The sequence below is a fragment of the Poecilia reticulata genome, chromosome 12, assembly GCF_904066995.2.
Source record: "Poecilia reticulata chromosome 12, P_reticulata-male-v2, whole genome shotgun sequence".
Classification (NCBI taxonomy): Eukaryota; Metazoa; Chordata; class Actinopteri; order Cyprinodontiformes; family Poeciliidae; genus Poecilia; species Poecilia reticulata.
The window spans coordinates 5,887,231-5,908,572 of NC_088841.1; the positions used below are offsets into that span (position 1 = coordinate 5,887,231).

General features: G+C 40.1%; 1 protein-coding gene across 3 annotated transcripts; it reads right to left on the bottom strand.

Moving 5' to 3' along the window:
• Positions 1-15: 15 nt before the first annotated feature.
• homer1 (homer scaffold protein 1) lies at positions 16-20,683 on the bottom strand. 3 transcript variants are annotated; one of them, XM_008423427.3, is made up of 10 exons: positions 19,555-20,683; positions 8,288-8,444; positions 5,755-5,886; positions 5,573-5,665; positions 5,150-5,203; positions 3,856-3,998; positions 2,686-2,845; positions 2,502-2,612; positions 1,824-1,904; positions 16-1,382 (listed from the first exon to the last, which is right to left on the bottom strand). In XM_008423427.3, the coding sequence occupies exons 1-10, from the start codon at positions 19,557-19,559 to the stop codon at positions 1,194-1,196; spliced, it is 1,125 nt and encodes a 374-aa protein (XP_008421649.1). In that variant the 5' UTR covers positions 19,560-20,683; the 3' UTR covers positions 16-1,193. The 3 variants fall into 3 exon arrangements, with proteins under 3 accessions (XP_008421649.1, XP_008421650.1, XP_081469999.1); XM_008423428.3 differs by lacking the exon at positions 5,150-5,203 and having other exon boundaries at positions 19,555-20,680; XM_081613873.1 differs by lacking the exon at positions 19,555-20,683 and having other exon boundaries at positions 5,755-5,990; positions 8,288-8,401.
• Between the last annotated feature and the right edge of the window lie 659 nt (positions 20,684-21,342).

Genomic DNA, 21,342 nt, shown 5'->3' on the forward strand with positions numbered 1-21,342 from the left:
GACCAAATCACTGTCTTCATCAGATTTTCTTTTAATATAAACTTAAAATTACAATTTGTGTTTTATCATGTGTCTTCACTTCACATTTAAAATTTCTTCAAATGCCTTTTTCAGCAACATCACACATCGTCGCCTTTAAAGTTTAAAGCCGCCACTAAAAATCACCCAAAGTTTGACCCAAACCAAGAACAAGCCCTTAAAATAGTGTTCTGCAGGTGTTCGTACTTTAGCATATTCTTTCATTTTTGGCAACAGGTAATCCCACAAGGAAAAATAAAATCCCAAATGTACCATCAGTTAGCTACCATTGATGCATCTTAGTGCCCAAGGCAACATCAGCAAGAGTTCAGATCTGTACAGGAACAAACAGTATTTGGCAAAAGAAAAAAAAAACTAATTCGGTCGCATACGTCATGATTTCCTTATGCTCTCGGAAATAAAACCATCTTCACAGCCACATACCAGACAATTAAATTAACATTTTACAATGTTGTTTATTCTAAATATTTTGGTAATAAATAATTTAAAAAAAAAACAAGAATTCAAACCATTGCACTTCAAAATGCACCAAAAAGAAAAACAGGAAAAACAATCTGATTCACTCACACACAAACAGAAGAGACTGAAGAAAATCCTGAATCGCTTTTGGTTCAAACCAGTCGGCAGGAGCAGGAAGGTTACCTGAAAGTGAGAGTGGGAAGAGTTTGCGGTACCTCCTTTAGTGTATTGCTCATGGGTTGTAGAAGAATATAAGACGAACCGACATCCTCGTGTGGCGGTTCCTGTGATTATCTCTTCATCCTGCGAGTAAAGGAAAGAAATCCGTCTCGAGTCGAAGGAGGAGCAGGAGCTCGTTTGGCTGATTTCAGTGAACAAGTGAGGAAAAACGTTGAAGCGCAATCGTGGAGTCGAGGACGCGGCTCCGGTGTTCCGCTGAAGCTCAGTCGATTAGCATATCATGGTGGTAAAAAAAAAAAACAACAAAAAATCTAAATCATAATGAGAAGGTTTTCCACAGTGGAGCAAAGAAAAGGCTTCACTTGGCTGTTTGTAAACCATCTGAAGTGGCGAAGTTCGTGTACCGCTAATGCATCAAGTCGTGTAAACTCTTGAACATGTACAAAAAAAAAAAAAACGAAAGAGAGAAGAGATTTCAAGTTGTGTTGGGGACGACGTCGGGCGGTGGAGGAGCTCTAGCTGCCCTCCACCAGCTTGGCCAGCGTGTCCCGCAGCTCCGTCAGCTCGAAGATCTTGCTGTCCAGCAGCTCCAGCAGGGAGCGCAGGCTCTTCATGTAGGCTTCCCGCTCCAGCTGGCTGCTCTCCAGGCGCTGCTCCAGGTCGCTCAGCTGCGCCTCCAGCGTCTGGTTCCTCGACTCCGTCTCCTGGCGCCAAACAGAAATATCGATGACGTGTATCGGAGCGATACTACGGTTTCGGATTGCTCCGTGAAATTTGATTTCATTTTTGTGTTGTAGTTTCTCAACTCAACATACAAAAATAATTTGTTGTGATTTTCTCTCAAATAACAGAAAAAAAAGTTGCATTCCCCCCCCCCTAAAACAAGCAAAATATGTTTATTATTAAAGTATTTGTCCCAAGGTTTTAATAAAAATAATTTAAAGGGGAAAAAAATCCACAAACCACCTATAAGATTAAAAATTTGCTGATATATCTAACTTAAATAATAAAAAGTATCGCCGATACTGGTCAGATATTTACTGGGCCTCTCTCTCTCTCTCTCTCTCTCTCTCTCTCTCTCTCTCTCTCTCTCTCTCTCTCTCTCTCTCTCTCTCTCTCTCTCTCTCATGCAGCTTGTTGCTCACCTTTAGTTTCTGTGTCAGGGAGTCTTTTTGAAACTTAAACTCGTTGGCACTCTCCACCTCCTCCTTAAGTCTCTCCAGCTCCTAAAGTGAAATATGAAAACAAGCACTATATGACATCCTTTGTTATTGTTTTGGTGACACTATTCTAGAGCGTCTGACACTCACATAGCAAAATGTTGTTTCTAAATGTATTTCTCACACAACTGACAGTTCAATGACCTCATTTAACATATAAAAGAGTCATTGAGCCATTAAGAATAAAAAATATGAATTCAATTGAAACAATCGAAACAAATTGTGTTTAGATAAATGACCTTCCAGCTCAAATTAATTACATATACAAAATATAAAGTGGCAAAAAAATATTTTGAATCATTATCAAATAGAATTAATTTAGCTAATTCTGACCTAAAACAATTTAGTTCAATTTCACTTAAGACATTGTGACAAAATATTTGCTCTCAAATGTAAATAACGTTTTTCAAATTTAGACTTTTAATCTAAATTTGATTAAAAGTCAAAAGAGCAACATTATATCTTTTTCTTTGTTTTTGTTTTTTTTTACAAAACTCTAGTTTGAATTTGAAGTGCGTTCAAGAACTTTATACAGAAATAAAGAAAAACTTTCCAACCCTTCAAAACAGCCATTATTAATCCCAGCATGGTAAAGGTCTTCACCTCCTCCTTGGCCCTCAGCGCCGCCTCCAGCTCCTCTATTGTTCTGTTCAGCTCCGTTTTCTGAGACTTGTTGACCGTCGTTTGGCCGCTCACGCACTCCAGCTCCGTCACCTGCGAGACAAACAGCATCCGTCTGAAGTGAACTCCGGTCCGGAGCGCGTTGCCGGCGGCGACGAAGCCGTACCCGCTTGTGCAGCCGCTCCGCCTCCTCCTGATAGGCCGCCAGCTGCTGCTTCCACTGCTTGACGTTGGCCGTGGACTCGAGCAGCGCCGCCGTCAGCTTGGCGTTGTTCCCCTTCAGCGCCGCCAGCTCGGCCTCCCAGTGCTTGTTGATGCTCGAGGAACTGGAGACGGAACGAAAAGCCGGCGGAGGTGAATATCGGCAAACTGCCGCGCTGTCGGCTGAGCCAGCAGGTTCTAGTTTGTAACGTTACAGGTTAGCAGGGGGATATTAAACACCAAATGAGGCTTTTTTATTGGATATGCAATAAAAACCGCAGCAGGTCACATTTTTTATTGTTTTACTCCAAATCTAACTGATGAGGCAAAAGTAATCGACTGACAGACGGGAAGGAAGGGAGCGAGGAAGGAATAAGAAAAGTAATATATACAGGAAAGGATAAAGGATTTATGGAAGGAAACCAGGGCAACAAGGAGAGAATGAAAGAAGGAGGGAATGGAGAACAAGGAAGGAGTAACTAAAGACAAAAATCAAAACGTAACCAGGAACCAAAGTGTTGAAGGGGGAAAAAGACAGAAGAAAAGGGGAGAGAAAGCAGAAGAAAGAAAGTGTAGGAAGGAAGGGGACAAGGGAAGTGAAGGGAAGGGAGGAAGAGTGGAAGGACATAAAGAAGAGAAGAAGAAAGGACAAATGACTGATAAAACAAAATAATACAACGAAGGTTGAAATACGAAAGGAAGAAAAGATCCAAAGAGCAAGAGAAGGAATTTGGACAACATCCGAGTATAATAATCACAAGCAAAAGAAAACATTTATTTTTCTGATTTTCACATTTTAATCATTTAGATAATGGGGAAATAAATAAGGTCTGGAAGCTCTAAATGTTTTGCATTTGCATCCCCCCCCTAAAATTATCCAAACTTGGGAAAACAAAAGATCAAATTTCATATCTTACAAGTTTTGTCACATATAAATACAGGATTTATAGTTGTTGATCATAGTTATTGGTTTACTTCCAAGGTCAGAGTACTGAAGACGGCACCTCCAGCACCATCGTTCTGTGGACTGGTGCACCCCAGGGGTGTGTGTTTGGCCCACTGTCGTTTACTCTTGACGACTCATCGGCGTGCCGCTGGATACAGGACGAACCACATGGTCTGAGCGCAGCCTCACCTGTGAGAGAACGGTAAAGCGTTTTGGGGAGGTTCTGCTCTGGCTTCGCTGTGCTTCGGCGTGTTGGGTGTGACTCTGTCCTCGTCTGTACCGTTGATGCTTTCTGGGGTCAAAGGTGACTGGAGGTCACCTGGCGCAGATTCCTGGTATGATTAAAAAAAAAAAAAAAAGGAAAAGGAAATTAACTGAATCAGTAAACAAAGTTTCTCAAGAAGCCACTTCTCAGCGCCAGCAGTTTCAAAGAGAAGATCCACACTTCTGAGTTTTAAAAATTAGTCACAGAATACTCTAAAGCAGATACAAGTAAAAGCTGTAGCAAAGTGGACCAGAAGAGCAGCTTCTCTTTATTGGAAAGATTTTTTAAAAAATGTACTGAATTTCTATTTTCATCCGATTTTCATGTGAATTTTGAGCAAACTTGTTGACGTTGTGCATGGCTGTAATAAACAGGAAGTAGGGGTTGTAAGCTGGCATGGGTTGCATATCAGAAAAATGGAGAGAAGTTTTCAGGAAGGTGTTGCTAGTTGCAACTGTTCTGTCGAGTCATCAAGTACTGGCGACGTTTCAAGCGGTCTGGACACACCACCACCCCCTCCACGAACTCTGTGGTCCGCTGACATCTGGAGAACGGAAACGAGCTGCAAACTCAAAAGCAGAAGCAACCGGCTGATCCACAGCTCTATTCCTGCTGAACTGCTATTGTAATCCTATAGTTCTTACTTACCGTATAAACAAGGATGTAAGATTCTGTGGTAAGTTGTATTTTTTTTATAGTGGTACGACTGCTCAGATGGCGCAACATAAACCGCACACAGCCTATCTGATCATAAAAATCTCCATGTGATGTTACATTACATTACCGTCTGACACCCAGCTGTTTCGTAAACCAGCACGGTTGGTCAGCTGAATCCTCTGTCAGGTTTCTGACTGACAACACCAGAACATCCAGGAACTGTGGCAGACCCGGGCTTCAAGTCTCTCTCTTACTCCAATTTCTTGAGTTGGTTTACACAAAGCTAATAACCTCTATCATAGAAAGATATTTATCAAAGTGGTTGTAGTCTTGATTTATTACTGTACTTTCAGTAATAATAAATATGCTTAACTACTGGGAGGACAAAGGAGGCGGAGAGGGGGCTGTAGGGTATGTTTCATTTCATCAGCGTAGATGAGGAAAGACTTACTTATTTCCTAAAAGCAGCTACAGGGATCAGGTTTCACAAAACTGAGGAGAACCTTGAAGGGAAAGACTTGGACCGGAGTGAAAGAGGAGGATTGGCTCAGGTGGTTTTACCTTCTTTTTACCAGGTTTGTTGACAGATAACACATTCCGCTTTATAGCGCCACCCTGAGAAGAAACCGTCAGAGAGAAAGCAAAGGAGCCTCAGCAGGACACCAACGCGGCTTCTAAAACATCATGCAAAAAACATACAGCCGACCAAAGCACCTTGCAAAAGTATTCATAACTCTTAAAAATTAAAGGTTTTTTTTCCTCATCACAATCACAAACCTCGATGGGCTTCATTGGATAGCATGGAGAGTGTCAATTCTGGAAATTTTTTCTTCTTACATTTCCCTCAAAATCTCTGATATACATTGAAGTTTGGGCTTATAATGTGCCAAAATGTGAAAAGTTCAAGGGTACGTCGATGCGATGCGGCTACCGCAACTGTTCACACACACACACACACACGACCACACGATGGAGGCTCGTTACCTGCGAGGGCGTACTGCTGAGCTCCGTCTTCTCCTGGGACTTCTCCTTCGCTAACCGGGCCGCTTCCTTGAACTCTGCAAATTTTTCCGCAAACTGAAACCAGAGGTAGAAGCTGACTCTGGTGCTCTGTCGGGAATTCAACAAAATAAGCAACGCGTAATCACCCCTCCCCCACAACCCACCTTGCTCAAGTGACTCTCGGACGAGAAGCCGAGGCCGTAGACGGTGTTGGCCCGGCTGTCGGCCCACTGGCCGAACTTCTGCGACGTCTTGGTGAAGGTCATGTTGGGGGTGATGGTGCTGTTGATGATAGCCTGTGGGAGGATGAAACGTACATCGCCGGGGACCGGCGTTTGTCATGGCTGCTGGTGATGGAGGGTTGCATTGGCGGAGGACAGCTGCAGGGAGGCTATCAACGCTGATGTGGGAGTTTAGCACACAGGAAACCATCAATAAGGAGCTTCTAATTGAGTCCAGCTGGCTGTAATGTTATTGATCAGCGTGGGAGGCCACTCTGGGTCTGCTGGTATAGTTAGCTCGATTTATTGGACGTTGTCGTACAAGTCGATTTTTCTTTCCTGGTGCTTTCAACGTGAACCCTTCGGTTTAACTATGGAAACAGCAGCTGAAGCAGTAAACTTTCACTTGGCCTTTAAAACATTTCACACATACAACCAGCAGATAAACAGCCCTCCGAATAACAAATAATACGATGAATCTATTATTTGAGAGCAAGATTAAATAAATAGCCAACAACTGTAGGTTTGACGAAATATTTAACACAAATAAAGTGCAAATTGAAGCAGGTCAATGTTCTTGTCACAACAGGAATAGATCAGGCCTTTGCGATATGTCTTAAAAATAAAATCTCAGATCCAATTTTGATCATTTTTATTCATGCTCTCTTTTCTAATAAACAAATTACAAACAACAAAATTACTTCTTGTAGTCCTTGTAATTGAAAATAAAAAGATCTTTGCTTTGCCCTACTAACCCGTTGTAGATTTGACCCGAATTTAAAGTCCAAACAAGCAGAAGCTCTAAAACACGTTTGTCAAACAAGATGGCGGCCTCGGGCGTGCCGACATCACTCTGAACTATGAAAACGCAAGGAACACATTGGTGAAAACAAAAATCCAAATTAATTAAATCTTCATAAACCAAAAACTTGACGAGTCGATAAAATCGATTCATTGCCCAGCCCCAACGCAGGTGAAAACTTTAAAAGCCGACTGGTGGCCCTTACACCAACACAAATTTATAACCTAAAGGCCAAACTGTTCGAAATAGTATGAAAAGTCAACTATAATAAAAATATTTACATCATGACGCAGGATGACATGGGATCTGTGGCATTTGATGCTCATTAGTTTCAACATCATTTCAGTCTCATGCAAACCTTCCCTCAGAGGCTTGACTGGCTGACTGTCGGATGCTTCGGTATCTGCCTGATTCAACTCTTGACTCCATCCATTTTGTTTGGTCTGGACTCTGCGGCTCATTGACTTCCCATTTCAGCTTGCACATCAAATGAATGGCAAATACAGGGCATGGCGCCCCCTAGGCGATTATGTTTCTAGGAAAACTTTGAAGACATTTAAAAAAGGACAATTTAATTTTTATATTTAGTTTTATGTTCCTTTGGAAAGACTCAGATTTAAAATGAATAATCTCTCTTTTTTATCTTATTAAAAGAAAACAATTTAATTGTGCTCAACAAAAACAAACCTCGTTTTACACATTAAACAAGATGTATTTAATTTAAACCTCAGCTGACCACAGTCACAGATCATCACCGTGGGTGTAAGGTAAAATAGGACATAAAATTACAAATTAAACAAAATATATGGACCAAAATGTATATTTAAAAAGTAAGTAAAATAAAAAAGTCACTTTTTGTACTAAATAAAAGTTAGGGCACCCTACTCCCAAACATCTAGTCTTACCTGCTTTAGTTACATAACTTCAGTGAGAGGTTTCTTGTGTTGATTGACGTTTTTGTTTTTCGGTTTGCTGTTTAATAGAAAGTTTTATGGTTATAATTTGTTTGGCCACTTGAGGGCAGCAGGCACATCTTCAACTTCAAGAGAGGTTGGAGAGAAAAATGATCATTATTTTTCTCTTCCGAGCTCCATGTTTGTTAGATACTGATTAGATCAGAGAAGGCAGGGCGTCAAAGGTCTTCCTGAAACTTTGATCCGTCAACATGTTAAACAAATCTGTAAATTAGGAGTTGTTTTTTGATGTGAGGAGAAGATTTTGCTCTCTCAGAAAGCTTCCACTCTGGAATTTAGGGAACAGCACGCGTCGGCGTCGTGCGACTTTCACCTCTGGTGGGTGAAACGATGTTTTGTTGTCTGGATAACACCGCCCCTCCGTTCCAGCACCACCGAGCTTTGCCTGCTATTTCCAGCGGAACGACGCTAACTTGCTGGTTCGACAGTGACACCAGTCACCCGGAGAACCTCTTACGTAACTGTGCAAACTCCAGCCCTGTGCCTCAGGACTAAAATAATCACTGCCACATACATATCAGAGGCCCCAGCAGTGAGGCGAGGCAAAGCAGACATGTAACACGCAAAGTTTATTTGCCCCCCCTGATGAGATTAAACTTCAACGAGCCGTATTGCAAAAGTTAAAGAGGCTTTTCTGTGCAACGTAAAGTGTGCCAGAGTCCTAAGTACATTTTTGGATAATCAGATTGCTTAAGCATACCTTGGAGCCATCCAGACTGATGATCCGATACACATTCCTGGTACTGTCGAAGAAGTAGGAGACTGTGACGGCGTGCTTACTGGTAGGAACCCAGTTCTTCTTGGTGCTCGGGTCGATCTGGAAGACGTGGGCCCGCGTACTGAAGATGGGCTGCTCACTGCACAGGAAGAGAAGAAGAAGCATCTCAATAAAGGCGTCTCTGAAGTTAGGATGTGTAATTACATGAAAAGATGAGACTTTTCTTCCTTACTGGCCGACATTAAACGAGACAAAGCACGAACACCTATTAACAGCTCAATTTTCAGGCCATATAGATGACATTCCACAGTGACATGTCCTGGATGAGACCATCAGATGTTAGCAAGCACTGCTAATCCAACTCATTTGCTTTTGCCACACCTCTGTCAATCTCGGTTTGGCCATATGTTAGAAAGTTAGGTAGAATGATGTTGAAGTCGGGGATTTGACACATTGATTGACAGAAGAGATGGTGGACGTGGCTCCGTATCATTTTTAACATAAAACAACATATGATTTCGCATGCGTTGTAGTTTGCGTAAAGAAAAACAGAATTGATCAAAATCAGATGTAAAAGAAAATCAATATCAGCATCAAATTATGCTTCAGAGACAGAGAAAGCCTTCTTTAAACAATGAAAAATGTTTAAAGAATGATTATTACTAAAATAATCACTGATAATAATCACTGCTTATTTTAGTAATCGATTAATCGATTGTTCTATTGATTAATCAGATATCAAAAACAGCACATTCTACAGATTTTTTATTTAACCACTTTTTATATAATATTAGAAATACATTAAAAGATACAAATGAATAATTCAGAGACTTTTTTAAATTAAGAAAATAAACATGTTATTGTCTAAAATGCAAAAACGATGCTGCTTGAAGAGTTTTGGCTTAAACATATTTCAGACAAAATATTTTTTATCTTAAATGCAAAATGCTAATATTTTTGTACAGTTTTTCCTTAATTACTGCTCCAAATACGTTGGGGGTTTTGAGTCTGAATATTCCAGTTAACAATTAATCGATTAATCGAGGGTCGTTAGGCTGAGCTGAACTGAACGAAGCCTCAGTGCAGACCGGGTGTGTGCGCTGCAGGACGAACGCATGTCCAGTGGATTCTGCTCTGAACCGCTACCCCGCTTCCTCCACATCTGGATGGAGGATTATCTCACATAATCTGCATACGTCTTGGCCCTTTTTTTCAATCACATGTACGGAATCTATAGTAAAGATGGAAAAAAAACAAACAACAAGCAGCATTCTCCAATCTCCATGAAGTGTTGTTCCGCTTAGACATCTCAGGTGCAGGAAACCTTGTCTTCATCCGTCTGTTTACTACAGAAATCGGCTCGTTTTTATTGCGTACGTGGATCGGCGTTCTACGTTGGTTAATGCCCTGCTGCTCCGGAGGTAAAATCTGACCTGCATTTGACCTCCTGAAGCGTCTCTGACATACAGAGATGTTGCTGCAGCTAAAGACTGCTTAAATAATTCAAAGTAACTCAAGTCCTCCAATTTTCTCAGAGGCAGCAGTCCAAACGGCGACTCTAAAGGTTAAAAATCCCTCCTGCAACGCTCCTTGTTTTACTCCCACCAGCTTAAATACAGAATGATACATATGATCAACAGAGACAGAAAACGAGTAAAATGTTCATCGCAAAGATGATTTTTATTAACTCCAAGATTAGACGAAGCCTCTCGAGATCAGGAAGGGCTTGTGCAAAAGTTCATGGCAATTCACCAATTACTCAGGAGGCAAGGTGGAGAACATTCCCGGACTCTCACTGTGGGCATGGATAATAAAAAACATGAGGCTGGAATCATTTATCCCGACTGGAAGAGAAGCGTGGTGCAGCAAATATGTCAGGGAGTGAGAGGGAACAGAGGAGAGATTTCCCAGTTCAAACTGTTTTAACAACCAAACGCCTCAAATGTCATGTTGTGAAGTGACACACAGGCTAGAGAGAAAACAGGATCCGATCTCCCTGAAGCTGGTAGAGGAAACAAAATGTTTCCCAAATGTATTAAAACCCAACAACGGCAAGCATCTGAACTCAGACTCACGACTTTACAGGACAAACTTTTGCTACTTTGATGTTTGCTTCATAATGGGGATTGGAAACTTTAGGTTTTCACACAACAGATGCAGAATGATCATAAACTACACTCAGCTGGACTCCATTTACAAATGAGGTGAAAAGCATTAGATTTTATTTAGGGGTATTAGAATAATTCAAACGCATGCCAAGCTTTTCTGATATTTCTCTTCATTTTTTAAAAAATCTTTCTGTTTTACAACTATGCATTACTTTGAGCTGGTCTAGCATATTGTAACAATTAATTGTAAATAATCATAATAAACTGATTTTTGAAATAACCATCAACTACTTTAGAAATCAATAAATTAACTGGAGCAGACAAACTAAAAAAAATCAATTTACTGAAAGACAAACATAGTCAAAGTAGTGGTTGAGCCAAAACTTCACATTTAAGACACAATAACAACAATAATCGTAATAAAAAACATTATTTTAGCTTTATCAGGTTGAAATGCCATTAAAAAAAGGTTAATCCAAAAACGTCAGATTAGCCAAGCAGAAAGGACTGAGCTTCTCACATGTTTTGTTTGTTTCCAGTGCAGATGTGTCCTTGTTAATTATATGTTTTAGTCAAAAAGAATAAAATTTATTTGCATCTTTTAATGTCATTTTAAAAATTAGTATAAAAAGAACTTAAAATCTGCAGAATGTGCCAATTTTTCTTATCCAATTAATCATCAAAATAAGCAATAGATTAATCAAGAACTAAATTGTTAGTTGCAGCATCCCTAATAATCAAAGTTCAACGCATTGACGTTTGTAGTTGCAACACAGCAAAATGTGTTAATAGAAATGAGGTAAAGTATTGATCACTGATAACTACATGATAAAGGTCAGCATCATATCTACTGCTTTAAATTGCGCCTAAAACAGTAGAAAAATACAGAGAGCTCTAACTGTGTCATCATTACCTCTACTCTTTACAGCAGAGCCCCACTCTCGAATGATGAAGGATCAAAATAATAATAAAAAAAAAACCTATGGGTTGTATTTTTTCTGTCTAATGTGTGTGAGTGAGTTCCTGCCTGCCAGGTCTGACCGGCAGCGCCCGCCTGCGCTCGCATGAAGAGAGAGGCAGTGATGCCTAAGGTGACCTGGAAGCAACCTGTGCAAACATACAGAGATCAGCTGCCACTGGACGACTTCCAGGCAAAGCTATGGATGAAAATCTCACAAGGCCTTGGATTAAAAGGCAACGACTCCACAACCGTAAATGTTCACAACACGACGCGGCTGCTTGTCGCTTCGCTCCGATTTCAGTCACTGCAGGAATATGACACACGTTTGTATATTTCTAAAGGCCAAAGCGAACTTAAAGGAAACACAAATGTTTGTTGCTGTTAAAGGATTACAGATTTGATCTGAGATTCATTTGGTTAGACACAGCTGCAGGTAATCGCTACTGGCTGCAAATTCGTCTAAAAACGTAACCGAAATGTTTAAATGACAAAACTGTGAAGTATGCACTAAGGTTAGTAGCTCAGTTTTCCTTTGTCAGAATGTGGAATTATGGCTACTGTAGTTGTAAAACGTATTGGACAGTTGGATGTAGCTAAAATAGATTACATTAGAAGACAAAAGAACACTTCAAGAAAATGATTGCAAAGGTTATTAAAAAAATGTCAGGGGATGGATACAAAAAATATCTAAGGCATTGAACATCCCCTAAATGTCAGTTAAATTTATCAGAGAATTTTTTTCTTTACATCCTGTACTCTTATTCTATACTTCTGACATATTTGTAGTAAATTAAATCAGTTTTTGATCATGCTGCTGTACAACTGCCGTTAGTCCAAGTGTTGCCCAAGTGGTCGAATGCATAAAGGCAGCAAAATCAAACAATAGTTTATTGAATCTGTCCACTGAAAATCAAACTTACCAATCCAACTCTCTTTTCAACTTGGGATTCAGACATAGTGAAGTTGGGAGTAAATCACAAAGTTAGGACACAGCCTACTGTATCCTCACGTCAGGTCTTCACTATAAGCTAGAAGAACCACTTCTTCTACCTCCTAATGCATCTCTTTATGCAGCTTTTCTTTCAATAAAGGCTAAAAAAATACCAAAACGGTGGGAAAACCAGACTTGTTAGGTCAACAACATGTCCACAATCTAAAATACAGGTACTGCACATAAAAAATAATACATGATTTTGCGGCATGGCTCCCAGAAGTGTCACAGATGAGTTTATTAAGAGATCTTGATCATCAATAACGTACGATTACATGATTCTTGAATTCCTGAAGCTTCTTCTTCAGCCGATGCAAATAATTCATGGACATGCTTAACGCAGGTGCAAAACCGTCCAGAAAGCTTTTTCAAACATTATTGTCTGACCAGAAATCCAACTAGTTATTCAGATAGCCTAGACATGTAGCTTTATGACATTTCTTGCATCGGAGTGTTTTTACAATAGGTGAGGAATGTAAAGTTTGTCCCAAATAGGGATAAATTTGTGATTTTGGAACAGTCATTATGAGGAACAGTCACCACTTTGTCGAATGACTAAATGTTAAGACTTGCAGTGAAAATGTCATGCAAATGCATCTGATAATTTCTGAGTCAGCAGCGGACTGACTCAACAAGTTTGGCGCTGGCACGACTGAAGACAAAGTAACGCCAGGAGTGACATCTATCCGTGCTTTGGTTACCATGTCGATAACTGTATTTTACACAGATATGATCATAACAACATGCAAACTGCCGACACCACTTAGTGCTACACAGGAAGAGGATTAAATGAGATCCGCTTTCGTTCTCTCAGGTCAAAAACAATTAGCCAAAAATGAAACAAAAGTTGGTTAAGTGGTGCCCATTAAGGCTTTTAGAAACTCAGCCATGTAACAGGATCTCTGGGGTGCTTTCACACCAACTCTGTTAGTCCGCTTTAGTTGAGCTCCAGTCCACCTCCTCAAAGTCTGTTTCGTTTGAGGAGGTGTGAATCCGCAATTGAAATCCAGTCCATCTGAAAGCCTAGGTCTCGGTAAGGTTTTTAAATCTGGAGTGGTTTGAATGTGTATGTGAACGCCAAACGGACCGGAAACTGATCCAAAAGCAGATAGAGGACTATCTGGGAAAAAAACAACCTAAGCAAACCTGTCTCGTGGTGTTTTACCAACAACAAAAGTGAAATCCTTAAGCTGCAAAATCTAATGCCACTCAATTTTTATTTGCCCTCATGTTTTCGTCAGAGGTTTTCATGTCGTTTCATTCAGTCGTTCAGTGTGATTGTGGTGTAACGCCACCGCATTCACACTGAACATTGGTTTGACTCAGTGCAGTGTGAAAGAGAACAGCACCAAGTGAAAATGGAACAAATGCTGTAATTTTGGTCCCCAATTGAACCAAGTCTACCGAACTATCAGGTGTGAAAACACCCATAAATGCAAGTTTATCACAAGAGTATCTGTCTGCTATGCTTCTAGAAAAAGTAAAAGTAATAAAGTCTTAGCTGGAAGATGAGTGTCCCAGAACTCCCCTGGGATCCAGCCTTTGTTCCCGTCACTGGGAATCTCCCGTCTGGTCTCGGTGTGCTAATTAAGTTAGCAGAACGGAGCACTGGCAGACGTTACTTAAAAGACAGACTGTTAATCAGAAAGATGTGATAATGGGAGGGGGTGTACACTGGATTTTCACTGACAAGAACAGGCTGCAGGCACTGTAGTATGTCAACAGAATAGTATGTCTAACCTCACTTGCTAGCGATAACTGACACCTGGAAAATTTGGTTTTCTGTGAAGATTCTGGTCAACTTTAACAATACAGTAGAATTGGCTTCACTTTGATATGAGGAGTCCCAACTTCCCCCCCCCCCGCCCCCCAGAGCACCATATGTGGGTGTGGTGGTTGTTCAGCCATAGAGTATCAGAGTACCACTGGTGTGCCATTATGCCCCCGATGAAAATCAGCTACAGTTTTTATGCGTCTCTATGAGTGAGTGTGGTCAACGTTAGCCCATAATCCCTTTTCACAATGAAGCGTATTGGGGTATTCAAGTCTCAATGACGAGTGCTTTGACAGGAATCTGACTGCAAAGCTCATCAGCTCAGCAGTTCTCCAAATACAGCCGGCAGAAACATTCCCAACGACTGAGGTTCCACAAAAAAGCTGGCTTTCCACAGGAAAGAACAAAAATATGAACGAAATGAGCAAAATTCATACCTTAGACAATTTCCCAACTAGGAGTGGGCATATATCGTTTATCATTTATCGCGATAAATTTTTTATGGTAAGAGTTTTGATTTATCATTATCACAACAAATTCCAATTGATGTTTAAAGCTGTCCGAATTGTCGGGATTGTTGGTTTTACCATTCTCTTCCCCGTTTGTTTCAGTGAAAGTATAAATAAATATCAATGAATTTTAAATATGACCAACTAAAGTGATTGTGTGCAGTTTAGTGACAAATCACACTTCTTTCTGACTGCTGTCCTAAAGAAGTGTATTACAACGGTGTTTTTAAGAGCACTTAAAAAAGCTAAATTTTGTTTCTGTTAATAATCACAACATTCACCAATATTACTGTATCTACCATGTTTTTCTAATATTGTGTAGCCATATTTTAAACACTTTCTTAACAGGAGACTGATAACTACAATCATGTTTAGAGCAATGCATGAATGGAGCTCACTAAAAATATCTGAAATAGATGGAGATGGAAAATAGAATGTGTTATATAAAAACCTCACCTGTGACGTGATTGTTTTTGCAAATATGTCATTTTTGGCATAATGACCCCAAGAAGAATAGCTAAAGCAGCATGCTGCTGATGCTAATGGGGATCTTTAATGCTCTTCACTTTCAGAAACTCTAAGAGCGACCAGTAAGATTTAATTTGTCAGAAACTAAAAAGCATTAGGTTAGATCACAGGTACTGAAGTTGTGTACTATCCAAAAGGAAACTGCACTTTTAAAATCTGGGCCTAAAGCACTATGCATTTTATATACCCATTTCTTCATTGGGAGATAAAAAAAAAATAAAGAGAAAACAATCTGACTTCTACAAGATAAAACCTTCAGCGTAAATGGCCGCAGCTTGGGCTCGCTGTGCACAGCAGTAATAACCCTGTATCGCTAACTTCGCTGATGCCACATTGTCAAGGCAACGGCCCACGTGATGCGGGGCCGGCCGTGAGCAGCGTATATCCTCCAACTTCCATCTCTGGCTCTCCTTCCCACGTGCGCCCTGGCCCAATCCGATCCCGGTGTCCCTGTCAGTTAACCCACTCGCCGCGCAGAGGGAGACAGCAGGCGCCTGGCAAGGCAAAGCCTCCAGTCAGACTCCCATATGCTGCTCCACAGCAGCAGCTCCTTACACAAGCACATACACAGCAAAGCGCTACGGAGAATTAATACAGAGAAAAAGTTACATTTTCTAAGACTGGCACTTAAAACGCTGCTTTTACTCTGATTCGCTATCCAAGCAAACTCCTCAGGGACCTGAAAGGAATAGAAGAAGAACTTCACAAAGTCACATCTTAACAAAAGCCTCAAAACTGAAATTACTGTGTTAGAAGTTGAAAGCATAATTGTATTTCTCCCTTTTCAATTTAAAAATAAGATGCCAAAGTTTTGTATTTTAAGAAATAGTCCCAATTTTTTGAATCAGCCTTTTTATTGGAGGGTTAATGGTTTTTTTTTAAAGGTGCAGTATTATGTAAATGTGACTTTTTTGAGCTTTACATCAAGTTCTAATTTTATTGCCTCATCAAAAATACACGTGGAGTGTTGGCTTGAATCCTTTAATCTCCCATGGCAACCATTCAGCTGTACAAAACACCTGGCAGGACCTAGCTCCGCCTTCTAGGACTAAGCTCCTACTCAGAACAGCAGTTTCTAAGCTTCCAAGCTTCTACTTCCCCCACTGAGCTCCTTCAGACTAGCCAGAAGCAATTAGCAAGCATGTGGTGGAACTCATTCTAAGAGCTACTTCTCAGTGAAACACTGATAAAAACTTTAAAGGGTTGTGATGACTTCCTGCGGGTGGAGTATCAGAAAGTGCAGTTGTTAAAGAGGCAGAGGTCAACTTTCAAGGCATTAAATTACAAAGTCAAATTTCTTTTAACTCATATTTGATACATGCAGCCTTTTCTTTGACAACTAACGTTAATATAGTTACTTTATTGTGCTATAAAATTAATACTAACTCATGAAAAAATAAAATAGATGGCAAAATTCTACTTCAACAACTGGTTATATAGCGTCAACTTGATCAAATTTTATATGAACAGTGGAAACATTAAATGTATTTATATTTTGGACAACTTCTGGCTAAAAAACATTTAGTTTTTTTTTAAAAAAAAGGTTTTGTTGGCTCTAGTGGCCTTTATTAAATGAAAGTAGTTCGACAGGAAAGAGGGTAATGACAGAGAGGGAATACATGCAGCAAATAAGATGAAAACATATCGTATCTGAATAGTTTTATCGGACTGATCCGGGTATGCTAAAAAAAATGACTAATATTGACCAATACCGATGTTAGTGCCAATATATTGTGCATCCCTATTTAAAGCTGTTCATCTCACTTAAAATTTTCAGCGCGTTGTCTGACAGTGGTATGGTAGACTCATGCTAAACCGTACAATAAATAGGAAAACCAATTTTAAAATGTTTAATTGCTTTGAAATACTAAGATGGTGAGGAAGACAGAGACAGACGCAGGACAAGACCTTAATTGCGGGTCACGTCCACACATGCTTGAGATGCCCTCTTTTTCTGTGCTTGAGGAATCAGTTGTTTGCTGTATTATAACCTCGTGGGCTTGAACATTGATGCGCATGAAGAGGTTAGCAGTTCACTCCTCTCCTCCTCCGAGCCCAATACGACAACAAACCAATCACACGCCACGTCATCTGCTTTCATCTGAAGTCAGAAGTAGGTCGCCCTTGATCAGGAGAATCACCAAACATCTGCAGGTTCTGCTGCGACGCACTTAATTAAAGGCTGTTACTTCTGAAGCTAAAACATGTGCTGCACTGCGATTCGTGGCTTACTGGGTCACAGTTTCTGTAATCTGAAGTGAAAATGAATGACGATCAGCTGCTTGAAACAATGTGTAAAAGAATTAAAGTGGAATTATTGGGATCTTTTATGGAGTTTATTTAGCATTTTATCAGGACTTTGTCTTTGCAAGAGCTGCACAGGCAAAGATATCAATACTTCATGTCTGTGTGCATCCATAATATTGACAAGTGGGAACAAAAGGTCACAAAAACAAAAATCATGCAGCAGCTCATTTCACACACATTTAATTCTAATACACCAATTTGGCTGTTGAAACCAGCAACCGCTGCTTTTAAGTGCGCAGTTAAAAGTTAAAGAGTTAAAAAAAGGTTACAGCCTCATTCTCCAGCTGGGCAGTTCCTGCGCACTGCTGCCCAGCTGGGATGAATTTGAAGGGTTTCTCAATGTTTGACATGGAGTTACTTACAAAATTTGGTTACTTTTTAAATAACCAACTTTTGGTTTCGAGTAAAAGTTACTTTGAAAAAATGAAAAACAATTTGCACGTTGTTGATGAGCTGATGGTTGTTGTGGTTTTTTTTGGGGGGGGGGGAATATATAAAGTATCTTCCAGTTACTGTTGTGTGCTAATTTAATGTTCAATGGTATTTCAGACTGCAAACTTGCATTATTATATCATAACCAGTCTACTGAAAATGGTCTCAAAACAACAATATTATCGTTTTATCACAATGACTTCTGGGACAATTTATCATCCAGTACGATGCAAACGAGTGGAGTTTTTATTGAAGAAAAAGAGGCTCTCTTTTAGAGTCTCGGTAAGTTAACTTTTAGAATCAGAATGGTCTAGTCAAAGTAACAATTGAGGTATTGTTTTGCCTGAAGTAGTGAGCAAAGCAAAGCAACATTTTGGTGCATTACCGCCATCAACTAGAAAGGTGTGTGACTCGTAATTCAAAATGCATAATGCAGTCACATTTATAAAGCTAATAAAACTAAAACAATATAAATAGGCCCACTGTATTTGTGGTGTTGACAGTAATTTGTCTGTACGTTAAATAATGGGAAGCTGTCTAATTAAACTGGTTAACTGTCACCTGTGAACAAAAGGTCAATTCTGGGTACATGAGTTATGCAGTCAGAAAGTATACAGTTCTGTATATCTAATTACATTATCTTATAGATAAAGATAATGTTGGACTCCTTGTACACTTTATATTCAGAATTGAAAATGTCATGTTTTGCCGAGTCTGCCTGTTGTAGACATATTTAATTGGAATTATTATTCCTGATTAGAAATGTATATACTAATTTGGATAATATAGATGTCATTCTCTTTTTTCTATTTAACTTTATTTAACCTCACTAAGGAGAGGATAATAATGTAGGAAAAACAAGTAATGCTATTGTTGTTGCATCCCTACAAAGCCTGATGGTTTGTCTTTTATATATTTACCATAACAGAACATCTAAACCAAGATGGCAAAAGAAAATTGCCTCAATGAGCCAGATTTCAAAGTAGCCCTGGGCTACTGTGAATTCATACAATTTATCGTATAATAAATGATTTATTATATCTTTCATAATTTATCACAACAAATTTTATTTATAATAAAAAATGTCACAATAAATTCCAATTAATGGTGTGTAAACTCTTCCCAAAGCTGTCCATACTTTTGGGATTGTTAGTTTCATCGTTTTTCTCCACTCTTTGTTCATTGACAGCATCAATATTAATAAGGTTGAAACATTTTTATGTGCCTCTGGTCCTAAGGAGTTTGTGGGGCTTTGATTGCTTTCATACACAGTTAAAACCACAGTTGTCTTAAAAAGAAGATGTAAAAAATAGTTACTATGGTTTTCACAACACTACCACAAAATACCGTGATATTTTTTAAGCCCATATCACCCACCCTCAGAGTATCGCGGTGTCTGTCAGGACCAGTTTTCTCCTTATTTTCCGGTGTAAGGGGGGAATGACACTGTCAGGAGCACTTCATTTACAGTTAGCTGTGAGTAGCACGCTAGCTTTGTGTTGTGTGGGACAGGAAAGATGAGACTCAGCTCGGCTCCACGAAACCCAAAAACAAAAGTCAGCCAACCCCCCCCCCACTCCCCTCCCAACGCTGAGTGGAGTGTTACAGCTTTTCGTTGAGTGTGCCGCCAGTTACATACCCCATTTCTGCTTGGTTTGGGTGCCAAGTTGGGTCGAAAATGATCCAGTCGATGGACTCCTGCTGAGGGGGGGAACGGACTAGTTGCTGCTGGTGTTGATCCGCCGTCTTCCCCCTCTGAATAAAGCCGCTCTGCTCTGCTCTGCTCTGCTCGCTGTGGGGTTCTGGACCGCTCTGCGGAGCCGTTCGGTTGCTCTCAGTCAGACATGGCTGGCTGTGCTGCTATGCCCTTGGGCACATCCTTTCGGCTGGTCTCGTCGGAGCGAAACGTGTCGGTGCATGCATGATGACCGACAACACAACAGCAGCACAGACGCTGGTTGCTGCTACCGTTAGCCAAATAAGCAAGCTGCTCGACTTTAAAGGATTATGGAGCTGGCTGACAGCAAACGGAGCCTAGTTTAGGACAGAATTAGGCTATTTTAAGTTGAAAGTTGGGGGAAAATACTGAAAGGCTCGACAGTAAATGCTGGTAAAAGTGTTCGAAACATTACCAAGCCTTGACCAATAAGATTTTAGCTCGCTTATAAATACAAGGAGCTGGCGTCAAATCTCATAAGTGGGATGAATAAGAAAAAAAGAGGAGAAATATTCACATTCCTATTTAAACAAATCGCGCGAGTTCATAAATCCCAGCTTTAGTCGCTTATTTTTCACCACAGTCCGACGTGCCATTAAAAAAAAAAAAAAGCCTCCGGCTGAGAAATATTACTGAGTTTCACTGCATGTGAGGCATTTACTGCAGCTCGGAGGCGACAAACATCTTCCTTTCAGACGGCGCTCCATTCTCTCCGTTGCTCCTGGAGATGATGCAAAAGAAATTTGGTTCCCTCTCCGGGTTTTACCATCACGTTCCGTTCTCCTCTGAGATTAGACAGCAGCTCAGCTTCACCCGATGGTTTACGTTGGCGAGAGCTCCAGCATCTGTACGGAGGAGTCTTTACGTGTTATTTTTTCCTCGGTATTTCTCCAAAACAGGCATGCGGGTGACGAAAAACTACGACGGCGATGCTTCGTTGGCTTGATCATTCTCCTCCTTCGTCTTCATCATCATCGTCATCATCATCCACCCCTCTGCCCTCTGTCAGTCTCCCGTCTCATTCATCGCACAGCTTTATCCGACGCTCCTAGGGGAGCGTAAAGTCTACGACGTAATCACGTCACGTTCGGATGAGAGTATTTTTTTTCTTTTGTAATAATTGGCAATAAAACGGTTGCGCCAGCTGCACATCATTTTATTGTGAAAATCAATCCTTGCACGTGCTAATAATACACAAAATACATTTGGCATGATTTAAAAACTTTAAAAAGTCATAGAAAAATGTGACAAGAGAAAATATGTATAAAAGACACACGGTGCAATAATGGAGATTTAGATATTGATGTCTACGGTGCTTGAGTTTTTTGTCACTTAAATTTTTCAGATTTTTTTTTTTTTTTTGAAGAATTGTTTTGATTCAGTCACATTGGAGTTTGTTTTTTCTAATCGCTATAATGTTTTGTTTAAGGTTACCCCTACACCATCTTAATTTAAGTTAAGACTTTAAGGCCACTACATTTTTTTTATATTTTTCAGCCTTTTGATGTCGGACTTGCTTTTCTCAAAGGTCTAAAATCAAATATTTATTTATTTATTTATTGGTAAATTTGAGACAGGCCTTAGTTTGGAGAACGTAATGTAGGATTATAATTCTTTCCCTCTATAATCCCGGTTTATATTCCAATCCAGCAGGTGGCGGTAACGTACCTTAAATTGTAGGGGAGCTCAAAAGAGTAAGAGTACAACCCA